The following is a 27,168-nucleotide window of genomic DNA, read 5'->3' on the forward strand; positions in this document are numbered from 1 at the left end:
TCAGGTTCAAGCCTCCATCCAGGCCCTCTAGACGCTGCTCTACCTGACCATGTCGCCCACCACACTCATGTGGATCTCCTCCGTGATGCCCCACCCACCCTCACCCCAGATCTGACCACACTCCAGCCTGGGTTCACTTGCACCTGCTCAGAACAGGATCCCTTCTCACTCCTCCTCAAAGGGCTTTGATCTCAAGGGGTCTCCTGCAGCCCCACAGGCAGACCCAGGGACGACCACACCGGAGCCTTGCCCCACCTCTGGTATGCCCCAAGGGAAGGGTAGGTTTCCTTAGTGGCACAGCTCCAGAGCATGTGGGCCTCAGGCCACATCATGCCTGGATAAAGTCCCCACATGCCGAGATCCATGGGGGAAATGAGAGGGTTGTCCCTGCTACTTTCTCAGCTATGAGATGGGGTAATGTTATTTATCTTATCACCATCCTTGGTGGGTTAAAGGAGATAATGCTCATAAAGCCCCTTCCATGGCGCCTGGTCAACCTTCACTCAGTCAATTACTTTTCTAACTATCGTAGAGTTGAAAGGCGGCTTCACATTTCTTTAACTACATACAGGGACAAGCATATACGTACATACACACAAAAATATGTCTTTAAGTCAATGAACATACATGAAGATGAAACAGAGCAGCCAAGATTGATACTGTATCTATGATACAGTCTTTTAATTAAGCATTAAGAAACAGAGGTGCCAGAAGCATCCGATTAAAGATTAAAAGAAAAAAAAACATAAAATGCATTAAAAAATTCAAAAGGTTTTTGCAACTTGAGTGTGTTTTTATACATATAAAATAGTAGTCCTCAGTTTTACTGGTACAGGGCTTGGAACCAAGTGGAACAGAATTTCTTTCGCAAAACCATCTCAGAGAGGAGAATAAAAAGAAAGGTGTGTGACATGCAAACTAAATAAAATGTTCAACTGTAACCTTCTCTTACCTTTGACCCAATGAGAGTGTACAGCCACTGAATGGTTTCATTGTGGTTTATTACTCCATTCATCCCATCCACATACAACATAATCTGGCCCAAAGCTACAGAAGAGAAGAGAAAAAAGGAGGAGACATTATAGTTTTACATGTACGTGTAATCTTCAGGGAACGTAATAATGTCAGCTGAGATCTTCATATGGTAAGCACACAGTGTGGCACGAACCAAACCTGACAGATTTCCTGAGCTCCAAGATTAGCTAAATCTCATCTCAGAGAGAAAGTGTTGACCATAGCAGTGGAAGCAAGGGCTATTCCTGGTGTCTGGAAGATGCAATTAAGGTACGAAATCTAGTGATTGTTGTCTCGGTGTATCTTGATGTATAAATGCATGTTTGTATGTTTCTATATCTGTGTGCAGTCCCAGACAGGGCAACCCTATCCCTCGGATGGTGTCTGGGTTGTGGCCTCCCACTGGGACCAAGAGGAAAAATCAAGTTTTTAAAAAGCAACCTGGAAGGCCTCAGATGCTATAGGACCATCCCGAGCTCATACAATTTTAATCCTTCAGGGAAGAGATAAATATGTGTTTTATTATTTGCAATTCCTTTAAAAGACTTTTCAGATTTAAAAAAAGAAATGTCAGAAAGCACGAGAAAAATCATTTGTCAGACACCAAATCCCAGATTCCTACTTAAGCAAACGATAGTCATTATGTATTATCTTTATTCACCAGAAAGAAAATATAGGTCATGTTACTACCTTTTTAAAAAATATTAATTCTAATTTTTTAGTTCCCTTAATTTAAAAAAACTATTTGGATTCTAGATAATGAACAAACAGAAGTTACATATGCTGAATAGGTCCTTAAATCATGTGTGACCTTCCAAATCTTCTTTCACCCATAATTAATTAGCACAGGATTGACATTTTTAAGCAACACTTTGGTTCCTTGTCACATAGGACATCTCATTGCAGAAAACTGGTAAACACAGAGGAGTGAAAATAACTCATAACCCCATAATTTAAGGATAATCATTCTTAATATACGGATCTCTCTTCTTCCATTCTTTTATTATATACACTCATGCACATACACATTTATACGTAGGTCATAGGAAAATGGGGCCGAATGAAAATAGTAAAACACAAAATAGTGAGTAGACACTAATTCCAAGCATAGAAATATGTGATGTTAAAAAATACTTGTTATCCTAGCCAACAAAAGATCAAACAAAACCACATAATCATTGAGAAAAATGATGCCCTTAAATATGAAAAACTCAAAATTTTAAAATATCGAGCATTTACTTGACACACAAAAAATGCATTTTTGAAAATAGCAGATTCATATTCTATTTCATGGTGAAACACTGGAGATAGTCCTATTAAAATCAGGAAAAGTAAAAGATGATGCCCATTAATTCCCATGATTATTTGTTACAGCATTTCAAGCAAATTTAAAAGACATAAAAATTAAAGGAAGGTAGGATGGTTGGAAATGAATACATACTATTGTCATCACTTGCAAGAAATGAAGACTCGGTTAAAAACTCATCTACAGAATTTACAAGGAAGAGATCACAGTCATAATCACTTTCCCATCTTCATAAGAAAGGTGGAATGTATAATGAAAACCAAGTTTAATGTAAAGATATTATAGATAAACGGACATAGGAGAGCAAATATGATAAAGGTTTAAATAATTTATTGTAAATAATTTATACATTGATAAGAAAATACTAAATGCCAAGAGAAAAAGTCAAAAGCATTTCATAAGAGATGACAAGCTAGTTTACAATAATACACAAATTTGTCCATCATCACTGTAATAAAAAAATTAAAACAATGAGATAGCATTTTCAGTTAAATCACCGGAAGTATTTTTTCTTAAAGATTTTATTTATTTATTTGACAGAGAGAGAGACAGCAAGAGAGGGAACACAAGTTGGGGGAGGGGGAGAGAGAGAAGCAGGCTTCCCACTGAGCAGGGAGCCCGATGTGGGGGCTCGATCCCAGGGTCCTGGGATCATGACCTGAGCTGAAGGCAGACGCTTAACAACTGAGCCACCCAAGCGCCCCTCAGCAAAAGTATTTTTTAAAGAAATAATTAGGTATCAAATGCTAGGGAGTTAAACAAGTAACTTCACACATTATGGGTGGAAAGAAACTGATACAAATCCTATAACAAGGCTACTTAGTGCTGTAATTGTTTCAATTTTTTTTCCATTTATTTAACGCCCACTGTGTGCCACATTGGGGGGCGTATTTTATATGATTAATACAATAGCCCTCTGCAATGGGTATTTTTACCCCCACTTGACAGAAAAAAACAAAAACAGTAACAAGGCTCTGAATAGTACAGGAATGTACTCTAAAAACGCCAGTGATACCAAGGGGGAGCCCACCTGCAACCAGGGTGGGCAGACACCTTTATGTTAGTGCTGGGAGCCTGAAAGTCTTCTCCAAGCTCTTCCCTGTCATAATAATTTCGGGAATCCGTCCTAAGGAAATAACCCTAAGGGGGGGGGGGAAATGAAGCAGCAGCAAAGACAGTCACTAAAGTGTCACCTGTAATAATAACTAGGACCTAAATACCTATCAAAGTTCTAGAACTCAGCTTTGGTAAATGACTACATATTATGTCCTAACCCATAAAATGTTTCTGATAATTAAAAAGTAGAGAATTATAAACATGACATTCTGCGATGAAACACGCAAATCTTCATGAATAGAAAGGAAGGAAAACACATGAAATAGTAAGCGATTGGGTATCTATTCTTTGAATATTTTTTTTCCATCATAGGCATCAATTAGGTCTATAATAGAAAAGTAAATAAATATACAAAAGGAACAAAATTAGACTGTGTAATACAAAGTGTTAGGAGTTCTCAGTTTTCAGAATTTTTTCCTAGCCCATCACTCTCAATGTACTCCCCCCTTCCCTCAGGAAGTTACAGCCCCCACTTAGGGGAATAGCACCAAGAATTCAGTACTTTCTACCCCATTTTTCCCTTTCTCCCTCTCTTTCCTCCTCTTCCACTCAAAACAAACTGACAAACCTCTAGGGAAGGGGAGTGTGCAACTCTGTCCTTTTCACATTCTAGTTTTGCCACTGAAGAAGCAAATCCAGGGACAAATTTTAACACCTGCCTCTAAATTAGCCTAAAGGCATGGGGGAGGCCATCTACTCTTCTGCCTTTGGAGCAGTGCATCCTTTGGGAGGACTAGAATGTCCAGAAGGCCAAGGACTTGCTACAAAAGGCTGCCTACTGAGATTTAAAGCCAACAGGAATTTCTGTACATTTTCTGTGACCAGCTTCCTTCCAAGATTCTATTCTTATCAACAAATCACTCTGGAGGTAACTCGCCAGCAAGTTCATGTCTAATGGAATTCAAGATTCTGATCGCACCGATTTGTCCTATTTTGATCATCCAAAGCTTTCCCACTAGATCTTTTGTCCCCTAGCCCTAAGGCGGAAGCGTGGCTTCCTGTCAAATCCGCTGCAGACACAAGAGGGCGCTAAATAGATTTAAGTGGGTTAATACCGCGCGGGTTTAATCCCTGAAACCCGCCAACCTAAATGTGGGTCCGTGAATAAAAGTCATACGGAAAGAAAAAGGAGAGGGCCTGGGTCACAGGAGCCATGAAAAGCAGTGATCTGCATTTTCAAAAGGATGAGAAAGAGGAGGCTGTCGGAACAGAGTGGTGGGTAACAGGCTGGGTCTGAGAACAGACTGCCCAGAGCATCTGTCCTTCTGGCGCCAGGGAGACTTTGCTCTAGGTATACGCGTGAATACCTGTGCCTCGGCTTCCTCATCTGGAAAGTAAGACAGTAATACTGCAGTATCTATTTCACAGGGGTGCTGTAGGGATTGAGTTAGAACAATGACTGGCTCAGAGTACATGCTCAAGAATGGTAGTCCTATCGTCCACCTCAAGGCCACAGATCCTTGTCTACAGAACAGAAGCACACACTGGAAGAATTTCAAAGACCCTGAGCGGGGGAGCAGACCCTCTGCCTCAGGCCAAGTCATCAAAATGTTCTGTGTTTTTCTCTGAACATTTTGCAATTTTACTTCTTTAGATATAGGATCCCTTTGGGGTAAATTGTGTCAATTGTCAGGTGTGGACAGAGATTCATTTTTTTTTTCCCCCATACAGATGTCCAGTTGATCGAATACCTTCTGAAGAGCCTATTCTGTTTTTATTTCATTGCTTTTGCCAATTGGCAAAAAAAAAAAAAATCAACAGGTTATTTTGTGTGTGGGGGGGGGTCTCCTTCTGGACTCTCTGTTCCATTCATCTGTATATCCCTTTGCTAATACCACACTTTAGAGTAAGTCTTATAATCAGGTAGTATGATTCCGACAATTTCATTCCTTTTCAAAGTTGTTTTGGCTGTTCCTGTCCTTTGGCCTTTTTATATAAATTTTAGAAATAGCTTATCTAAATCTACTAAAAATCTTTCTGAAAGTATGAGAAATTCATGAAGTCTATAGATAAACTTTGGGAACTGACATCTTTGCTAGGTTGATTCTTCTACTCCATGAACCATTGTGTCAGTTAATTTATTTTTATTTATTTATTTTAAAGATTTTATTTATTTGACAGAGATCACAAGTAGGCAGAGAGAGAGGGGGAAGCAGGCTCCCTCCTGAGCAGAGAGCCCAATGCGGGGCTCGATCCCAGGACCCTGGGATCATTACCTGAGCTGAAGGCAGAGGCTTAACCCACTGAGCCATCCAGGTGCCCCCGTTATTTTTTTAAAAAGATTTATTTTTATTTATTTATTTGACAGACGGAGATCACAAGTAGGCAGAGAGGCAGGCAGAGAGAGGGGAGGAAGCAGGCTCCCTGCTGAGCAGAGAGCTCAATGTGATACAGGGCTCCATCTCAGGACCCTGGGATCATGACCTGAGCTGAAGGCAGAGGCTTTAACCCACTGAGCCATCCAGGCACCCGTGTCCATTAATTTAAATCCTCTGATTGTTTTGATCAGTGCTTTGTAGTTTACAGATTCTGTATGTGACTTTTTGCTAAATTTTAAGTCTTTCACACTTTTTGGAGTGATGAGGAATTATACTTTGAAAGCTTTTCCATTCTCAGCTGCTTATTACTAACATATAGAAATAAAATTGATTTTTGTGTGTAGACCTTGTATCCTGTAACTTTTTAAAATGTATACTAGGGCTTTTTAGGTTTCATTTTTTAGATTTTTGATAACTTTCTACATAGATAGTAATGCTGTGACCAAGAACCATTTCATTTTTCTTTCTCAAGTTATAACCTCCTTTGTCCTCCTTGCCTGACTGCAATAGTTAAGATTTTTAACACAAAGTTCAACAGATGTAGTAAAAGTGGATATCCTTGCTTTTTCTCAATAATTGGGGGAAGGCATTTTGCCTTCCACAATTACGATATTAGCTATAGGATTTTTTTAACATAGCCCTTCATCAAGGTGAAGAAGTTTCCCCCAATTTCTAGTTTGTTAATTTTTTTTTTAATAAGTGGATACTGAATTTTGTCAAATGTTTTTTCTATTTCAACTAACATGATCATGTGGTTTTTTTCTTCACAGTGTGAATGTGGTAGGTTACACAGAGTGAACTTCAGATATTTGAACCAACCTTGCATTCCCTCTTGGCCCTCGTGCATTACTCTGATTACATGCGGCTGCATTTACTAATATTTGCTGAGGATTTTTGCTTTTATTTTTGTGTTTTGATACATGAGATATATTGGCCTGTAGTGCCCTCTCTTTGTCTCATCTCCTATCATGGTAATTCTGGCCTTATAAAATGAAGCATTTGGGGAAGCATTCCCTCTGCTTCTGTTTGCTGGGAGAGAACATATAAAATGGGTTTTATTTTGTCTTTAAATATTTAGATTCACCGGGAAACTACTTGGGTCTGTAGATTCCTTTTTAAGAACACTGGTAACTGAAAATTCAATTTTTTTTAGTAGACACTGTTAATAATAGTTAAAATAGGGCTAATCAGGTTATCCATTTCATGTTGTAGGAGCATTGGCAGTGTGTGGTTTTCAAGGAGTCGGTCCATTTCATCTAAGGTATCAATTTTATGTGCTTAGAATAGTTTATAGTATTCTATTACTCAGTTAATGTCTGTGAGGTCTGTCATGATATCCTCTCTTCATTCCAGATGTTGGCAAATAGTGACTTCTTTTTCCCATCATCATCATTCCTGGTCATTTTTCATTTCAAAAAATTTATCTTTCTGTTTCACTGATTTCTTATTGTTTTTCTGTTTTCAATTTCACTAATTTCTACTCTATTATTTCTTTCCTTCTACTTGCTCTGGTTTTGCTCTTTTTTTTATCCTGGTTTTTTAAGGTGAATGTTAGTATTATTTTTTTCTAGTATAAGTACATAGTGCTAAAAATTTCCCTGAATGCATTACTTCAACTGCATCTCATGGTTTCTGATCTTTTTATTTCTAATTTGTTCAAAATGCTTTTTAATTTCCATTGGGAAGTTCTCTTCGACACAGGGGTGATTTAGAAGTATGCTGCTCAATTACTAAGAAGAATGAAATATTCCTATTATCTTTGTTTTTTGTAGTTTAATTCCATTATGGTCAGAAAACCTATCATATGGTTTTAAGTTTGCCATAGTCTGTCTTATGGCCTAGGAGGCAGTCCATCTTGGTAAATGTCTTACGTGCACTGGAAGAGCATGTGTACCCTGCCATAGCTGGGCGGAGTCGCTAAGACACTCAGAGCTGGTTGGCTGGGATGAGGGGGTGGGGTTGGGCGGCGCTGTTTAGTTCCTCCATAGCTTTGCTGATTTTCAGGCTACCAGTTCTGTGGATTACCAAAGAGAGGAATGTTCAAGTCTCCAGCTGTAACTGACCATTTTTTACTTCTTATTTCAGTTAAGTTTTTGCTTTATGTATTTTGAAGGTCTACAGGTTTTTCTTTTCTGGGTGAACTGACCCTTTCATCATTATAATATCCCTTGTTTGTCCCTTCTCTCTCTCTTTTTTCTTTTTTACTTTATTATTATTATTTTTTAAAGATTTTACTTATTTATTTGACAGAGATCACAGGTAGGCAGAGAGGCAGAGAGAGAGAGAGGAGGAAGCAGGCGCTGAGCAGAGAGGCTGATGCAGGACTCCATCCCAGGACCCTGGGATCATGATCTGAGCCGAAGGCAGAGGCTTTAACCCACTGAGCCACCCAGGCGTCCCATCTTTTTTACTTTAAAGTCTACTTTATCGGATATTAACATGGCCTTCTTTTAATTAATGTTTGCATGGTATTATTTCTGTATCACATTGCTTTAAAACTACCTATAGTGTTATAATTAAAGTGGCTTTCTTATAGGCATTTAGCATTTAGTTGGGCCCTATGTTTTCATTTTGATTATCTCTGCCTTTTAATTGCCATGATTAAGCCAGTTATGTTTAATTATTGGTGCATCTAAGGTCAGGTTTATCATTTCCAAATCGTTTACTGAGCCCATCTAGTGAGCTTTTTATTTTGGTTATTATAGTTTTCATTCCTGTATTTTCGATTTGGTTCTTCTTTAGATCTTCTGTGTCTTCCTTTGCTTAGATGTTCTAAGTGTCACCCTTTCTTCCTGACGCATTTTTAGAATGGCTGCTTTAAAGTAGTTGAAAAATCTAATCTCTATGTTGCCTTGGCACTGGGTTCTGTTGATTTATCTTTTCCCATGCAGGTTGAGATTTTCCTAGTTTACTATATGCCAAGTAATTCTGGACTGTTTCCTGGACACTCTGAAAATTCTAAGGCTCTGGGTTTTGTTTAAATTTTACAGAAAATGTTGACATTTTTGTCTAAGCCGGCAATTAGCCTGGTTCAACTCAAGCCACAAGTTTTGACCTGCCTTTCATGGGCTCTGATTCTAACGCCAGTTCTGTTTTCAAAGTTCTTACTGTGCTTTTTGGATTGATCCTGCATGGGCCCCATCCAGTTTGAGACTTGGACATGACCTACCTTGTTGCTGCATTTTCACGTTCTCCAGTATACCGTGTAGGGTCAGATTCATGCACGTACAGTTTGTGGGAGCCCAGGGCTCCTAAGAAAAAGTCTCCAGGTAACTTTCCTGAGCCTCACCTTCATCATCTCCCCGATACTTCCAGGTTCCCCGGGACTCCTCATCCTAGTCCTTTGGCCAGAACACTGGGCCATCATATACCCTATTCTGCCTCTTAGTTTCTGTGACGATGCCTTCATTTGGAGCCACGCTGTGGGGAGCCAAGGGAAGAAAACAACAGGTGTTCACCTGAACCCTCCCATGACCACAGTTCTCTCGGTGAGAAAGGCTATGCCTCCCTCCAAGCTTTAGGTGCTGCAGAGGCCCCCATGGGTCACACATTGCTCTGGCTGTTCTCAGCCTGCCATTCCCTAGGGGCTGGGGTGCAAAGTAACACAGAAAGAAATTAGAAACATGGGCCGCTTTTGTACCCTAAATGTTCGGAGACGTTTTTTTCCTCCTATTTAAGCCAAAAGCAGAAGGCTTCTTCTGGAATGTTCTTCATCCACACAAATGCCCACTTCTGGGTTTCAGGTTGATTGGAGTCCAGACCAGAGAATACAAGAAAAATGTTAAAAGTACCATAAGTTCAATGCTATTTCAAAATCTAGACTTCCTCCCCCCATCTGCCACTTACTCTTCAGAGTTCTTGACTAGTGTTGACTAGACCTACGTGTTTACCCCAGGTTTACGGTTGCATTTGATGGGAGAGACAGGGTCACTACTTCTCATTTCATCTCACCCAGAACCACATCTCCCCTCCCTCCTCTGTTTTTAGAGTAAGAACTGCAGCAGCGACACCACACGGCAAGTGGCCTGGAAAGAGGACGTCCTAGGAGGTGGAGGGCCTGGGGGAGTCATGTCCACCAGAACTTGACCTCTGCCCATAGTTTAACCCCATAGTTTTCAATCCTTTCCCTCTCCAACCTTTCTCCTTCTTCCCTCCTCCCTCATTTTTACTTTCTTTCCTTCCTCTTTTATTTTCCATCTTTTTTTTTTTTTTTTTTTAAAGCTAGAGGTCTTTTATTCCAGGAACTCTTAAAAGGAATCCTAACATATCAACAGATAATTCCCAAATGCTTCGCTAGATTTTGACTGCTTCCCCAACCTTAACACTGGATCCCCTATCCCACTCTGCCTCCTGCACACAGCACCGGGTCACCCAGGCTGGATACTGGAGCTCAGGTACAAACCTGCATTTTCGAACACCCCTAGGGAGTTGTGAAATCAACCTAGTGACTCCAGACCAGCAAAAAAAAAAAAAAAAGATGGAAAATATATATATATATGTATATATATATATATATATATATATATATATTTTAGGAAACACAAGAGAAAATAGAGTACATTTCATTTATTCAGATAAGGACTGTTTTCATTCCATTATAAATAAATAGGATTTTGTTTTCCTGCAGGAGTCTAGCCACAAAAGTTTAGAATCTACTCTTCCAGACTCCTTCCCTTATCTTCCACCTCCATCCAATGAGTCATCTAATTCCCTCAATTTGTCTTCTGAAACAGGCTGCAAATTCATCTTGTCTTCCATCACTGCCTCAGGTCCAGCTTTCATTGTATTTCTCGAATTACAGCCACTGCGGATCCCAGCTGGTGTCCCTACCTCAACTCCCACTCTTTAGCTTATTCAAGGTAGATGTTGTTACCACCCAATTTCCCAAAACATCAAACACATCAGCTGAAGCTGGGAAACCTTCCGGCTCCCTCCTACCTCAGAATGAGGCTGGGGCCCCTCACCTCCCAGCTAACCTGCTTGCCTTTCGCTTCTGGCCCAGATCCCTTGGGCTCCTGTGCCTCTGAACATTCTGCCACCATCGAAGGACTTCAACACTAAGCCCATCAACTCTGAATTCATTACCCATGCCCTGCATTTAAGAGAATATATAAAATACACATACATTCTACAAACCAGAGCTAGATGTAATTTTTTCTTAAAACAAAACAAAACAAAAAACAAACAAACAAACAAAAAAAAAAACAACTTACACCCCAGAGACTTGCAAGAAAACAGTTCCAAATCAGTTATTTGCCTGCTTGTTCATGTCCTTTCTTTGGCCAAAGATGCCAAAAATGCCATTGAAGAAGCTGGAAGGTAATTCCTTCCTGGCAGAATCACTATGAATTTTTAAACAAAGAGCGCAAACATTGTTGCCCCATGTAGTCTTTTAATAAATCCTTCACCCATTCTTCCCTTTTATTCGATATTACAGTAACATTATAGGTCACAGATGTTCAGCAAACGCAGGTGTTCACAGAGCTTCAGGAGCTACATGACCTTCTTAGGGGAGTTCATTCGATTTAGGCCCATGTATCTTAAATACGGTGTTGTTGCTTTTGTTTAAAATGCCATTATAAGGGCACCTGGGTGGCTCAGTGGGTTAAGCTGCTGCCTTCGGCTCAGGTCGTGATCTCAGGGTCCTGGGATCGAGTCCCGCATCGGGCTCTCTGCTCAGCAGGGAGCCTGCTTCCTCCCTTCTCTCTCTCTGCCTGCCTCTCTGCCTACTTGTGATCTCTCTCTGTCAAATTAAAAAAAAAAATCTTTAAAAAATGCCATTATAAGTAGGGATATAGCACACGCTTTACTCTAAAACCACTTTTATGTGCTAGAGAACGCTTGGTTTGTAAACTAAGTATCCAGTTACATGCTGACCCTACAGTTCCATCATGAAACAAAAGACTCTGCCCACTGAAGTCAGAGTATTTCAATTTACCTTTCTACATCCCCTTCCTACTATTTTTTTTTTTTTGGCATGTTTAGATAACTTTTCATTTTTATATAATCTCAAAATTACAAAGAAAAAAGTTATAGAAGTAGCATAAGGAACCTTTCTTTAGTTGTATACATTTTACCCAAATTAAATATTTACATTGTATACTGTGTACTTTATCATTCTCTTTTCCTGAGACTTAAAATTTTTAAATAAAGAAATGGGTATATTTAAGTGTACATGATGGTGGGATAGACATACGGTGAAATGATTACTACAGTCAAGCTAATTAACCTGTCTCCTCACATGGTTAACATGTGTGTGGGGGGAGAGCACTTGAAACCTGCTCTCTTAGTCGATTTCAGGAAATTAACACAGGACTAACTGGAGTCAGGCTTGTCCCTTACACCTCCAGACTTATTTACTGCACTTAACCATTCCAGGTTTTCTCTTCACAAGAGCAGGAGGAAGGTAAACCTGGTCTACAACCATTTCCTTAGGTATTTCACTGTTTGAAAAATGTGACCACAAATCGCTGTTTATTTAACCCAAAGTGGAGAAAAATAAGCTGTAAAAAATTTAAAAACTGCCCACCACAAGGGCAGCTGTCTGCTACTACTGGTCATGACGGTATTTTCTGGAGGTAGGGGAGGGTGACATGTAACTTGCCCATCAAGTTGGGCCCATCAAGATGGGTGTTGTCAAGGTGTCGGGTAAAATCAGATGGAAGCACTAGACCGACCCGGCTTTCTTCAACCAGAACCAGCGGGGGCTCCGACAATCTGCAGTGAGGCTGCTCAAGTCAAAGTTCCCTCCTGAGAGGGGAAAACCACGACTACCGTTAAAACCTTATCTTCTGAGAAGGGCTAATTCATCTCCGACACCAGATTTCAACTTCTCTGAATCAGACCATGAAAGCAAACTCTTCCTTAATTCTGGAATGGATCTGCCAATCCCCAATTTCCATTATTCCCCCGCAGGAAATAGTGAAAAGAGGTTGATAATGTTGACATTCTTGGAACTAAGTGGAGACCTTGGAGTCTGAGTTATTATTATGCTCTTGCACTTAACTGTCAGCCCTAAATAACAAGCCTGGGCCCAGTTACCCCAAGGGCAACTGTCAAAAAAATACTCTTTCAACACTGATTACCGTATGAAAATTAAGGAGAAGAAGCTGCCAATTCTAGACTAGAGACAAGAATGTAATCAGCACAAAGAGCTCCAACAAGGTGTCAAAGTTTTGAGTCCCCAGCTGACATTCAGCAGAATTTGCAATGCAAATTTTCCAAAGCACTCTTAGAGAAATGACAAACCTCCCCTCACCCCTGAATGCCCAAAAGGTCCCCAAGATAAGTTTTAAAATAAATGAGGCCTAAGAGCCTCATTTGTCACTTGCAAGCTTCACCAGTAAGATCCAGAGAAGGGAGGAGGGACCTCCTACCCAGACTCCCTAGAACAGGATCATTGGCATCGTTCGTCCTGATGGACCTTCCCACCAGGTCATTATGGAGCCAAGCCCCATCTGCACCCAACACCACTCACACAGGCTGATCTGTTGCTGGCCTATTCCTTCACCTTCCAACCAGCAGCAAAGTTCAAACCCCAGTGTGTCAGGCTCAAAGTTTCAACAGGCTTCACCAGCCATCCAACAGCCTCATCACTGCCACAGCTGCTCTGGCCTCAGTCACACCTAGGCTCCCCAGCCTCTCTCAGTCTCTGCCTTTCCACATTCCTCCACTTTTTAGATAAGGAGAAACCAAAGGAATAAAGATAGGCTTCGCACTTTAGCAGCTTTTGAGCTTCTAAAAAGTTTTGGCAGACCCCTAATTTCTCTACGAAATGAACAGTCATTCTAATGATGTGCTCTATGATGACCTTCCAGAACTTCCAGCCAGTGACTTCACAGCAGATGTGCACCCTGTTCCCAAGGCATCTCCTAGTCAGAGAAGCACCAAATCAGAGACTCCACAGGCCCAGCAGTGACCTGCCCACCCTGCTCCTCTCCTGGGCTCCATCCAAACCCTGCTCCTCCATGCAGGGACCCAGGGTGGCACCATGAGTCCATGACAAGGGCTTGCTGGAGAGTGCCTCTGAAGGAGCATCTCCTTCCCTGACCTACAGAGGCGACACACAGGAGGCAGAATTCAAGGGGACCACCCTCTGAGTGGCCTACTTCTACCCTGGGATGACAGAGGCCATTGGCATGGGGCTTGGAGAGAGCACTCAGACCCAAGTGGGGTGGGATGAAGTAGGATGGGGTTTACAAACACCCCAATTTAGAAAAGGGTGGGGCCGTAGGAGCTTAATTAGAGAAGGCTTCGTGGAAGAGGGCAACAGAGACATACCTTAATGGCTGGGGAACACTTCCCTGCAAGAAAACAGAGATTGCAGGGCATGAGAAGAGAAAAAGTACATTGATGCTTCCCCCGATTTCTGCTTTAAGGACAGTGTAGCATCAATGAAAATTCATAGAACTGGGACCCAGGGAGAAGCTGTTTTTCCATGTTGCCTCCACCAATTCCTAGTTCTAAACAAGTGCAAGGTACCCAGCTCACACATTTGCACAAGTCCTACCTTGATCCCCAGTTGTAAAGATGAGACGAGGTTCTGTATTAGCCCAGCACAAGGCTCATGGTCCAGCAGTCCTTGCCAATGTGTTGCTGAACTACATCTCTGGACTTCAGCTTTGTCATCTGGGCAATATAAGGGTTTAACCGAAGACCTCCTAGGCTCTCCAGTTCCCAATTTCTCCTTTTTCCTAACATTACTCCAAAGTCCACTGTGGGGATGTAATATGAAGCGTCTGGCACCAGGGGGAGCACTTCTAATGGTCTGCAGACCCAGGCCTCCAAGATGGGACTCCAGTAAACTGAGAAATAGATTTCTGAGCATTAAAGCAATTAGAGTATATTCCAGTATACTAATTCTGTACTCCTATTTAGAATTTCAACCTCTTTAGAATTTCCATCCTAATTTCTTAGAGCTTAGAATTTATTAGAACTCCCTAAAAAATTCCTGACTTACTAAACTTTCAAACTTAATAAGATTCTACCAACTACTAGCCAATCTGCATCGAGAGGGGACTTGCCGAGGGCTCCCTGCATGGTGCTGGCCCTCTTCAGGGTGTTGCCTCTGCAGCATCTATAAAGAACCTGTGCCCTGTAATTACCTTGGCTGCCAGTATCACAGGCACTGACCCTCCTCAGGGCTCTCACGCAGGGCTGCAGGGAAAACTCCTTGCCTGGGAAGCCTTAACCACAGCTCCCTTCCCAGCGCCCCACCTCCAGCCCCTAATTGGTCCTGGGTGTGGATCTGGCATCCAAGTTGTCAAAGTCCCGCAGGTGTGTCTCCTGAGCAGCCAGGGGTGTGAACCACTGGTGGATACTAAACTGACCATTATCGAAGAAGACGTGCTTGGGTTAGGCTCTGTCCCAGCTCACAAACTCTCAGTACTTGTCTTTAACCAAAACCAAACTCAAAGGCAAACACAGGAAAACCCAAATTCCCGTGTCCAACAATCATTTTCCATGTCCCCCAATGGGGCAGAGCACTGTGGGTAGGGACAAGCAGGTGACACTGGTTTCTACCAGCCCAGCCTCCTCCTCTCCCAAAACTCTAAATTGTTGGAAATGGTTTCTGGGCCTCATCTTGTTGGAAGGACAGTTTCAAAATTTCAGTTTTTAAACATTATTTTAAAAGTTACAACATCATGTAATGCAGTCAATAATGTTTGTAAATAAGACAATCCCTTAGTTTCTTCTCAGAGGACTTTATGACAGACCTCCACAATGGGATTTTCAAGGATTTTTTCAAAATGTGGGTCCATTGTAGGAGTTATTGCCTAGGACTTAAGCTTAAGCTCTTTATTAGATTAAGTTTGCCAAATGTATTTTTTATGATATTTTATACTTATTTTAGGACCTAGAACAAAACTAAAATAGGCAAAATAGTCAAAGAACTGAAAGCATTCTTTATGAGACTCATTCATACTTCTACCCGTTGCCCCTAAATTGGTGTTCAACAAAGGAAGAGAAATAATGAACCTCCTCTAAAGAGAAAAATAATCAGATCCCTCTTTTGAGTGTACACGTCCACTCCATTATCTATATCTACTGTCATAAAGCGGAAATAGGTAAGGATATAGTCCAAAAATCCTATCAGATGCATGCTATATACAACATGGATGAACCCTGAAAAAAATACCCCACTAAGCACAACTAAGCCAGAGGCAAAAGGGCAAACATTCTGGGATTTCACTTACATGAAATACCTAGAAAAGGCAAATTCAGAAAGACAAAAAAAGGGGTTGAGGAAGAGGAAAATGGGAAGGTATAGCTCGGTGGGTACATTGTCTGTTGGGGTGATGAAAAAGTTGTGGAAATAGGGGTGATGGTGGTATAATGTTGTAAAGAGAATTAATGCCACTGAATTGTACAACTGAACTTGGTTAAAATGGCAAACTTTGTTATATGTACATGTTATGTTATTTACATATATGTTATATGAGATATATCTTTAAAAAAATAAACAAACAATGGCCTCACACCCATAGCAGAAAATCCTAAAAGCAATTCAAATGTCTTAGGAATCAGGTGGCCTGGGCATGTGCTCTACCAGTTCCAGAAGTCCTTCCCTGGGCACAACTATGCCCTTGCAGAGCTGCCGGATCGCTCCACAGCTGGGCACCTGTGGACGCCACTGCCACCCATCCTGTCTCCTTAGCCACTGCATTAGACTCCCATTTAATTAATAGCTCTTCCTTGGCAGCTGTGATCACATGTTCATTACAATTGGATTGTTTTGCCATGCTAATAGTCATTATGGGCTGTCAACAATGAGTACTTTATTTTCATTCCTATAAATCTATGAGCATTTCACATGTCATCAGCTAGTGAAGCTAAACAAAGACTTTAGGCCATGCATTCTCAAACAAGGGCAAGAACAACAACAAGTTCTTGGTTGCAAAAATACTGTAAATATTAGGATGGTTTATGGTCTTCTGCAGGGACACAGTGTGTAAGAGATACACAGTATGTCTGCAGCATTAGCATTTCATGGCAGGGGGGTTGGGGGCGGGGGGGAAGAAACAGGGGTGATTAAAAAAAAATGTCCCTAGGGGGTTTGAAAATGAAGCAAGGGTTGATAAACACTGCTTTGTATCCTATAATTAAAGATTTTTCCTTAAACCAAAAATAAACAAAAACCAGCTGCTCTTCACAACAAAAGAAAAGAAAGGGAAGGGAAGGGGGAAGAAAAGGAAAGCTATGAGAAGTTTGCAGCGAAAACCAGGGGACAGCTTTGCTACAAATCTCCCTCTGGTCTTTTCCACTCGTGGCGAGAGGCTTTCCTCACCATGCGGCTCAACCTCCCTCAGCTTTCCCGAAGGACTGACACACATACCATTCACCAAGCAGTGGTGCGCAAGTATTAAGTGCCAGGCACTCTGCTGGGCCCATTTGGGCAGGACCCTCCACACCGGAATGGACAGAGCCCCGCAGCCATGAGGACTGGAGGTGACCAGACCTCTGGCCCAACAGCAGCCTGGAAGAAAAGCAGCAGGGGGCAGACCAGGGAAGGGGTCGCCAGCATGGGCTCAGAAGCCAAGAAACCCAGACTTCAGGCCATGTGACCTGGCCTCATACCAAACTAGCAGCTTTGGGCCAATGATCTGACCTGTGATGCTTCCAATCCCTCCTCTGAACACAAGAGAGGACGATTTGTCATAGGGGGCTGCCTTGGGAATCCAGTGAGATAGGACAAAACACACTGGTCTCTTGCCAGCTTAAGTAACAACTGGTCATGCTTCACCAGGTGAAACAGGGTAACTCGAAAGGACACAGCCTGCTGTCACAATCTCCACAGGTAGACCTGGGGCAGCGACATCACTCTGTACTCCTGCTAGGGCCCTGCCACCGTCTGCTGGGACAAGCTCTGGCTTCGAGGTCCACGTATAGGAGAACGGGCTCCAGCAGCTTATAGGCAAAGCCCAACCTGAAGGACCCAATGGCTAACAGGAACAGCAGCAGGCAGGGTTTCCAGGTCAGTGAAAAGTTTCAGCAACATGTACCCCCCTTTTGAGACTAATTCTTCTAGCCAAGGTGAAACACACTCTGGTTGCCCAAGGACACATGGAAAGGACACATCAGATTCACGTTCCACAAACTAAACTAATAAGCAGTTTTAAAAAAAGTTTTCTGCATGATTTCATGGGCCCTAGAAGAAATAGACCTTCAAGTAGAACGCCTCTTGCTAAAACTGTATCAGTGGATACACGCTTCCATTCCACAAAGGTGAGGTTAGGTCTGACCATGCATCCTCTTGTGGGGCTAATAAAACTTATGCTAGAAAGCTTCTGTTCCAGAGCCCCTCACTCCCACAGGCCCCTTCTCAGACCTTGAGGGGTCCTAGCAATGCATTCTCAGAGTCCTGCACATAATTTTTAAGAGGACAGTACTTTAACAGCAATCACTCAAGACCATGGTTGCTTCCCACACTGGTTCCCCCCATCATCTTTTCTCAAATGGCAGGTAGAAGAATGATCAGGAGCATTTGGGGAATCGAGGTAAAGGAGGTGAAGTGGGGGTCTGGTGGGATGTATTTACATAGTTTACAATCTCTTTGGCATACAGAGGTGTTTGCTTGTCATTCTGATGAAAGAATGATTCCCCAGAATGTTCCTGCTGCCCAATGGGGTAACTCACCCAACTCTGTGATCTAAGGGCAGACTCTAAGGTCCCGCTATAATATGAACATGACCTAAGTGTGAGTATGTGAATGGAAGAACCAGTGCTTCAGATGGAAAGAGCTAGAAGTTTGTGGTATATTCTTCCAATTCTTATAGCTCCCATATGAAACTAATAGAGGTTTATGCACATTTGAAAAAAAATCCTAGACCTTTCAAAGGAATCACCAAGAATGAGCTATGAAGATAGAAAGACCTGTCCAAAACAAGGGTTGGCAAATTATGGTCCCACAAATTACAGCCCACTCACCAAATCTGGTCTTCTGCTTGTTTTTATACATAAAGTTTTATTAGGACACAGCCACACCCAGCCATTTGCATATTGCCTGGGGCACTTTTGTCTATAAAGGCAGACTTGACTAGTTGATACAGAAGCTCCCAAGGCCTAAAATATTTATCTGATTTTCTACAGAAAATTTCTGGTGAGTACTTCTCTTAAATATCAATACAAAACAAATTTCGATCAGTTATACCAGAACAAAGACTGGATTACCTTCCACCTTCTCTATAGGAAACACTACAAAGTCATTGTAATAGTAAGAACATAGAAAGCTACAGCCAGAAAAATTCAGGGAAAACTATTACAGATACATGTTAGTATGTCGACTAATAAAAATATTAAGTTTTTTTTCATGTTAAGATTTTTTTTCTGGGTTTTAAAATGTTTATGGTATCTGTCAGCCTCCTGTAATCTGTAATTTGTTGTGCTTCATTTTCTCATTTTAAAATATTCCCTTTTGGGGATACCTGGGTGTCTCAGTCAGTTAAGCCGTTGCCTTTTGCTTAGGTCATGATCCCAGAGTTCTGGGATCAAGTCCCACATCGGGCTCCTTGCTCAACAGGGAGCCTGCTTCTCTCTGCCTCTGCCTGACACTCTGCCTGCTTGCATGCTTGCTTTCTCTCTCTCTCTCTCTCTCTGACAAATAAATAAATAAAATAAAATCTTAAAAAAAATTCTCTTTTGGACACCCAAGTCATATTAGCTTTAGGCCACACAGATCTGGATATTGTATATCTACTAATGTATGAAGAGGTGATACCCTCCCATTTCTGTGGATCCTAGTCACCCCCAGACAAAACTTTCCTGGATTTCTAAGGGGGAAAAATAAACTCTGATAGGACTGAACAAGCAAATAGTTGAAGACAAGAGAACTCAGAGTAAGACAGTGATTATAGCCAAAATAGACACGTTCTCCAGGAACGCCAGTCTCACACAATGAGGAAATGTGCAGTTCACTTGAAAATGTGTGTTGTGTCCAAGCAAGGTGCTACAATGAAATGCAGTCAGGTTCAGAGGAGCAGAAGCAATGGTAGCCCAATGGCATTCAATCAACGCACAAAAATCACATGTAAATTGCCACCTATGAGAAGGAAAAGGTAAACCAGCTGGTCCTATTTTTAAAGCTTCCTTCTGAGCTGAGGAGGGATTTGTGTGGGAGCAGGGGCAGCTGCTCTTCTTTCTCTGCTTTTGCTGCTGAGCCAGAAGCAACAGCAGCAGAGGGGGGATCCTGGAGGACAGACAGTGCCATTGGGTGGGCAGTGGGTAGGTGGTCTTGCGATCGCAGGGGGAATCGAAGGCAGAGAGTTTTGAAACCTCCTGGCTTTTCTGCATCATCCTGCTCTGAAACACTAAGCATGCTCGGAAAAATCCACCTCCCAGAAACCATCAAGGAACAGTAGGAAGTGATAACTGGGATTTTAACAGAAGATCTAGAGAGAATACAGTGCTTTATACTAACGAGTCAAGAGGAGCGAGGCTGCTGGAGACCAGGTGATTCTTCCCATTTGGTGAGAATAGTGGGCTACCAGAGGCAGTGGGACGGAAAGCTGAGGAAGTACAGGCAGGCCTCAATGAGAGCAGAGCCTGGACACACTGCATCTCAGCAGGGATGCAGCTGCGGTGAATTTAGCCTGGGGTGGGTCCAGAAGGAACACCCCAGGAATCTCATTATACAGAGGCTCAATGTGGAAGGAATCACACAAGAATGGCACCGAAATAGACACCGAAATTCTAGGAGACTCCCCTAATTCTAGATAACTAAGGCATAGCTCTATGCATTAACCACAAAGGTTCCAGATTCTCCTTTCAATTCTAGTTAATCTGATTAGTAATGTAAATTATGGTGGCTTTGATTAAGAATCACATAAAAGGGACGCCTGGGTGGCTCAGTGGGTTGGGCCTCTGCCTTCGCCTTGAGTGGTGATCTCGGGGTCCTGGGAACGAGCCCCACATCGGGCTCTCTCCTCAGCGGAGAAGAAGCCTGTTTCCCCCTCTCCCTCTGTCTGCCTCTCTGCCTACTTGTGATCTCTCTCTGTGTGTCAAATAAATTAAAAAAAAAAAATCCCATAAAAATGTTCTTCATATGCACCTAAAGATACAAGGCACCCCTTCTCCCAGAGAACAGGTAAAACAAGAGAGGTTATAAAACTTAGCTCCATAAAACATAATTATTAACCTTAGAAGCCTACAAGTTTTCTCATACCAATATGGTTTTGTCTAGAGAAACTCACACACACGCTTAAGGAGACATACGCAAGACTCTTTGCAGCATCGAGGTTTAAAACTGCAAAACTGAGGCAACTTAAATGTCTATCAGCATCAGGAGGTGGCTCATGAAACTATATCCACACACACATACACCATGCTATAATGAAAATAAATACACACACGCATAATACACGCACGCTTTACTACACACATGCATAAAATATGCCCATGGGGATTTATCTTATTTTTCTATCTCTGTATGTTTTGATATTTTGTAATAAATGAAAAAGAATCATTAAATTAACTGCAAATTGACAGAGTCTAACACAATGATGAATACCTTCTTAAAGTAGAAGACAATGGTCAATTCCATCTTCTCAAAATGCTGTGTCATTTTGTGTATTCTCTTTGAGTGCTTATACATATGAATGTCTCATGAGGTTGTAATGATGGCATACTATGTAATATTTTTGTACATCATTAGTGAGCTTAACATTAAACATATTTAATGTTGGAAATCTTTGAAATTGTCATTTAAAGTAGCCCACCGTTTTACTGCATACATATGCCTTAATTTTAACCATTCTCCTTTTCTTACACATAGATTTCTCCTAATTTTCCATTATAAATCACACTGTACAGAGTATTCTTGTGTGCACAGCTTTTTCCTTTTTAGAATTATTTAAGATACGTTCCCAGAAGTAGATTAAGGTCAAAAATTTTGAGCATTTTTTGTGAATCATTATACATTGTCAATACTTTTTAAATATAAATGGTTGCAAGGCTTCTGGTTCTGGCCAAGATTGAGAAAAGGCATCAAATTTACCCTGCTGCTTATAACATAAAAAATCCCAGCTTGCTGCCTTGAGAAAATTTCCAGCCATGACACAGGGAAGAGGACCCATAGCAGAAATGGGGAGTCATCAGCCTTCCTGAGTTGGGAGATCTGAGAGAGCAAGATTGAGTTCATAGGACAGAATACAAAAGAGTGCTGTATAAAAAGAACTTGGAAATCTGCAAAGGATTCCCTTTGAGTAGTCAGCAGAGTATTAATCAATGCATGTAAGTACATGAGGTCAGGAAAAGAACCACCCAAAAGGATTAGAAAGACAAGTACCCAGTACTCATACAGGGCTATTTCCACCAACCAGACTAAAAAAAACTCATAATTCATGGGACATTGGGTACATATAGTACTCAGAAGTAGCTTGTCTTAGTCACGGATAAAAATTAAGCCCTACACTACATGCTTCTCTGATACCACTTAATTAATCCTAAAAGCAAAATTCAAAGGATCAAACTGCTTCCAAGTAACTGTGTTCCAGAACAAACTTTACAAACATTAAAAAAAAAAAAAAAACACAAAACAGGGGTGCCTGGGTGGTTCACTCATTAAATATCTGCCTTCCACTCAGGTCATGATCCCAGGGTCATGGGATCGAGCCCCACATCAGGCTTGCTGCTCAGCTTGCTTCTCCCTCTCCTACTCCCCCTGCTTGTGTTTCCTCTCTCACTGTGTCTCTCTCTGTCAAATAAATAAAATCTTTTAAAAATAAATTAAGTAAATTTTAAAAATTTAAAAATCAGCATGCCAATAAAGGAAAATTCATTTTAGAATTTAATAAAAAATTCCCAGGCATACAAAGAAGCAAGAAAAAAAATCCCTAGTCTGGATAAAAATTAACCAAAACTGACACAGATATTGGAACTATCAGGCAAGGGCATTAAACGGGTATTAGAAAAGTATTCCTTATATTCAAAAGCTAAAAGTAGATACATGAAAAATATTAAAGAGACCCAAGTTAAACCTCTAGGTGAAATCATAAGTAGACTTAAGATGAACATTAGACTAAATGGAATTAATGGCAAATTAAATACAAAAGAAACTGCCCAAAATGAACCACAGAGAAAAAAAAGTAATTTAAAAATAAAGAAAACATCAGTGAGCTGTGGGATATCTTCAAGCATTCTAACATGTGTGATTGAAGGTCCTGTGGAGAAAAGATGGAAAAGGTGTCAAAAAATACTTAAGCAAACAATGGCCAAATCTTTTCCACATCTAATGAAAATTGTAAACCTACAGATCTATGAAGTTCAATAAACCACAAGCAGAAGAGACATGAAGAAAACTACACCAATTCACATCATAATCAAATTGATCAAAATCAGTGATTAAAAAAAATACTAAAAGAGGCAGAAAAATGACAAGAGGACCAAGGATAAGTATGACAGCAGATTTCTTGCTGGAGACAATGCAAGTGAGAAGACAGTGGAATAACATATTTAAAACATTGAAAGAAAAAAAAACAAAAAACTGTCAGCCTAATTTTTACACCCAGTGAAAACATCTTTTAAACACAAAAGTGAAATAAAGAGTTGTCCGGACATGTGAAGGCAAAATAATTCATCAACAGCAGACTGCACTATAAGGAAGAAGGAAGGAAGGCAGAAGGAAGATGATGCCAGATGGGAATATGACTCTACAAAAAGGAATAAGGGGCACTGGAAAATGTAACAATGTGGGTGAATATGTAATTAAAAATATATTTAAATCTCTTTAAAAGATAACTGGCTGCATAAACAGAAAAATAACAATGTAGTATGAGGTTTATAACATATGTAAAAGTAAAAGATATGACAATAGGCACAAAGACTAATAGGTGAGAAACGACACTACATTGTGAGTTTCTTATATGGTACATGAAGTGGTGTAATAGCCCTTGAAAAATGTCATAATGGACTAAAGATGTATGCTATAAATCTAAAGCACCCACAAATCCTACCAAAAAATTAGAGCTAACAAAAAGAAATTCTAAAAAATAATATAAAACAAACAAACAAAAAAAAGGAAAATGTGACAAAGTACAGATAGAAAACAAACAAAATGATAGGCTTAAAGCAAAATAACATTAATCACATCAAATATAAAGGTGATAAACATTCAATAATTTCTTATCAGATTATATATTTTTTAAAAAGACCCAAGTGTTTCCTACAGAAAATATTTTTTCCTATTTTTTTCCATGTCATTTTGTAAAGACAAAAATTAGCTAAAAGTAAAAGGATGAAAGAAAAACCATGATAATCCTAATCCAAAGAACACTGGAATGACTGTACCAACAACAGATGAGATAAATTTAAGATAAAAGAGTATTGCCAGGGATGAGAGATGTTATTTCAGAACAATAAAGAGGTCAATTTATCTGGTGGAAATAACAATCCTAAATATATATGCATATAATAACAGAGCTTCAAAGTACCTGCTGTAAAAACTGACAGAGCCAAAAAGAGAAGCAGAAACAACACAATTATAGTGGAAAACTTCAACCCTACTCTCACAGTCATCTCCAGAACAGTAGACAGAAGATCAGTAAGGATGTAAAAGACTGGAACACAGCTGTCCATCAACCTGACCTAATAGACATTTATAGAATATATTATACCCAACAACAGCAGAATGTACATTCTACTCAAATGCCCAAGGACAGACCAGATTATGACCCACAAAAATAGTCTCAATAAATTTAAACAATTTGAGTTACACAAGACAGGGATTCTCTGACCACAATAAAATTAACTTATTAACAAATAATAGTAAGATCTCTGAAAATTCTTAAATATTTATGTCAGAAATAAAACTTCTAAATAACCATGGGTTGAAGAAATCAAAAGGGAAATCACAAACTGTTTTAAAATTACACTTGATATTAGCCAAAAGGCTGAGAAGTGATTCAAAGTGTTTTAAAATTAATAAAAATAAAATATCTCAAAATTTATGAGATGCTGCTAAAAAGCAGTAGTTAGAGGGAAATTTACAGTACCCAGTCTATGTGACAAAGAAAGTTCTCAAGTCAACTACATTAGTTCCACCTTAAGAAACCAGAAAAAGAACAGCAAGTTAAACCCAAAGTTAACAGAATAAAAGTAACAATACCTATCAGAGGAGTAGTCAATGAAATTTTTGTTAAAAAGGAAAACACTAAAGAAAACCAATCTGGTTCTTTGCAAAAGTAAATAAAATTATACATCTCTAGCCAGGCTGATGAGAGAGAGGACACAAATTACCATATCAGAAATGAGATAGAGGACAACACTATACACTCTGCTGATATTAAAATAAGGAGAAAATATTACGAACTTTATGCTGAAACATTTTGACAACTAAAATGAATGGACAAATTCCTTGAAAAACACAAACAAACCCTTACTCAAGAATAAATAGACACCCTGAATGGCCCAACATCTATTAAAGAAATAAAATTGTAGTTAAGTTTTTCTAGGAAGGGATCTCTAGGCTTGGGTGGCTGTATTGGTAAATTCTAGTAAACATTTTAAGATGAAATAATGCCAATTCTATACAAACTCTTCCAGAGAACTGAAGAGGAGAAAATTTTCCCAACTTATCCAATGATAAAAGAATGAGCATTACTGGAGCGCCTGGCTGACTCTGTTGGAGGACCTTACAAATTTTCATCTCAGAGTCATGTTCAAGCCCCACGTTGGGTATAGAGATTACTTACTTAAAAAGTAAAAAAACTTGTAAAAACAAAACAAAGAATAAGTATCACCATGAAAATGAAAACAAAGACAAACATATTAGAAGAAAACTATAGACCAATAGCTCTCATAAACATAGCTACAACAACAGAAGAATTTTCAGCAAATTGAATTCAATATTAAAAGAAAATTACAGGGGCAGCTGGCTAGCTCAGTTCCTGAAGCATGCTACTCTTGATCTCAGGGTCATGAGTTCAAGCCCTTCGTTGAGTGTAGAGATTACCTAAAAATAAGACTTCACAAAAAAAGAAAGGATAATACATCATGGCCAAGTATGGTTTATCCCAGTTTAATAATTTAAAAATGAATCAATGTAACTTACCATATTAACAAAATTTTCAAAAAAGATCTCGATATATGGAGGAAAATTATTGATATGTATGCCTGATATAAACTCTCAGCCATAGGGTGCCTGGGTAGCTCAGTGGGTTAAAGCCTCTGCCTTTGGCTCAGATTATGATCCCAGGGTTCTGGGATCGAGCCCCATGTCAGGCTCTCTGCTCATCAGGGAGACTGCTTCCCTTCCTCTCTCTCTGTCTGCCTCTCTGCCTACTGTGATCTCTCTCTGTCAAATAAATAAATAAAAATCTTTAAAAAATACATAAATAAACTCAGCCAACATGGAATAAAAGTGAACTTCCTCAACCTGGTAAAGGATTTCTACAAAAAACCTACAGGTAACACCATGGTTATGGTTAAAGAATGAATGCTCTCCTCGTAAGGCAGAAAACGAGAAGAATGTCTACTCTTACCGCTTCTGTTCTACGTTGTCCAACCCTACAGATAGTGCAATAAGGAAAGAAAAAGATTAAAAAGTATCGACATTGAAAAGGGAAACCCTAAACTGTCTTTATTTACAGACAACATGATCATCTAGGGAGAAAATTCTATGGGATCTGCAACAGGCTAGTAGAATTAATAAGTGACTTTAACAAGGTTACAGAATACTAGACCAATACTCAAAACTCCATTTTAGGTCTATGTAATATCAATGAGCAATTTGAAAATGAAGCTTAAAGTACATCAAAAATATGAAATACCTAGGGATAAACTACAATATATTGCTGAGAGATAGAAATGAACAAAATAAATGAAGAAATAAACCATGTTCATGGATTAAAAGAATCAATATTTTGAAGATGTCAATTCTCTCCAAGTTGATCTAAAGATTCCATGTATTCCCAATTAAATCTCAGCAAGATCTTTCTTTCCCCCCTCTAGAAAGGGACAGGCCAAATCATATGGAAATGCCAAGAATCCAGTATAGGTCCTTTGAAAGAGAAACACAAAATTGGTACGTTGACACTCCCTCACTTCAACACTTACTGTAAACTACAGTAATCAAGACAGTGTGGTATTGGCATTAAGATAGACAAATAATCAGTGGGACAGAATAGAATGTCCAGAAATAGACTTACATGTATATGGACAACTAATTTTTAATAAAGTTTCAGAGATAATTAGAGAAAAATATAGTAGCTGCATTTTCCCCCCAACAAATGGTGCTGGAACGACTGTTTATACATAAGAAAGAAAAGAACTTTGATCCATACGATATGGAAAGACTAACTCAAAATAGATCATAAAATTAAAGCCTAAAGCTATAAACCTAGAAGAAAATGTCACAGTAAATCTCTGGGACCTTGAGTTAGGTAAAGGTTTCTTAGATATGACACTAAATGTACAGTTGAT

The 27,168-nt window shown here is 40.0% G+C and overlaps 1 protein-coding gene across 6 annotated transcripts in view; it reads right to left on the reverse strand.

Moving 5' to 3' along the window:
* FHOD3 (formin homology 2 domain containing 3) overlaps positions 1-27,168 on the reverse strand; it is a 456,738-nt gene that overhangs the window by 188,928 nt on the left and 240,642 nt on the right. For all 6 annotated transcript variants that reach the window (XM_044243141.1, XM_044243140.1, XM_044243139.1 and 3 more), the window contains one exon: positions 953-1,047. In XM_044243141.1, the coding sequence (XP_044099076.1) occupies positions 953-1,047 (95 nt within the window). The remainder of the gene's footprint in view (positions 1-952; positions 1,048-27,168) is intronic.

This window comes from Neovison vison, chromosome 3 (assembly GCF_020171115.1).
Source record: "Neovison vison isolate M4711 chromosome 3, ASM_NN_V1, whole genome shotgun sequence".
Classification (NCBI taxonomy): domain Eukaryota; kingdom Metazoa; phylum Chordata; class Mammalia; order Carnivora; family Mustelidae; genus Neogale; species Neogale vison.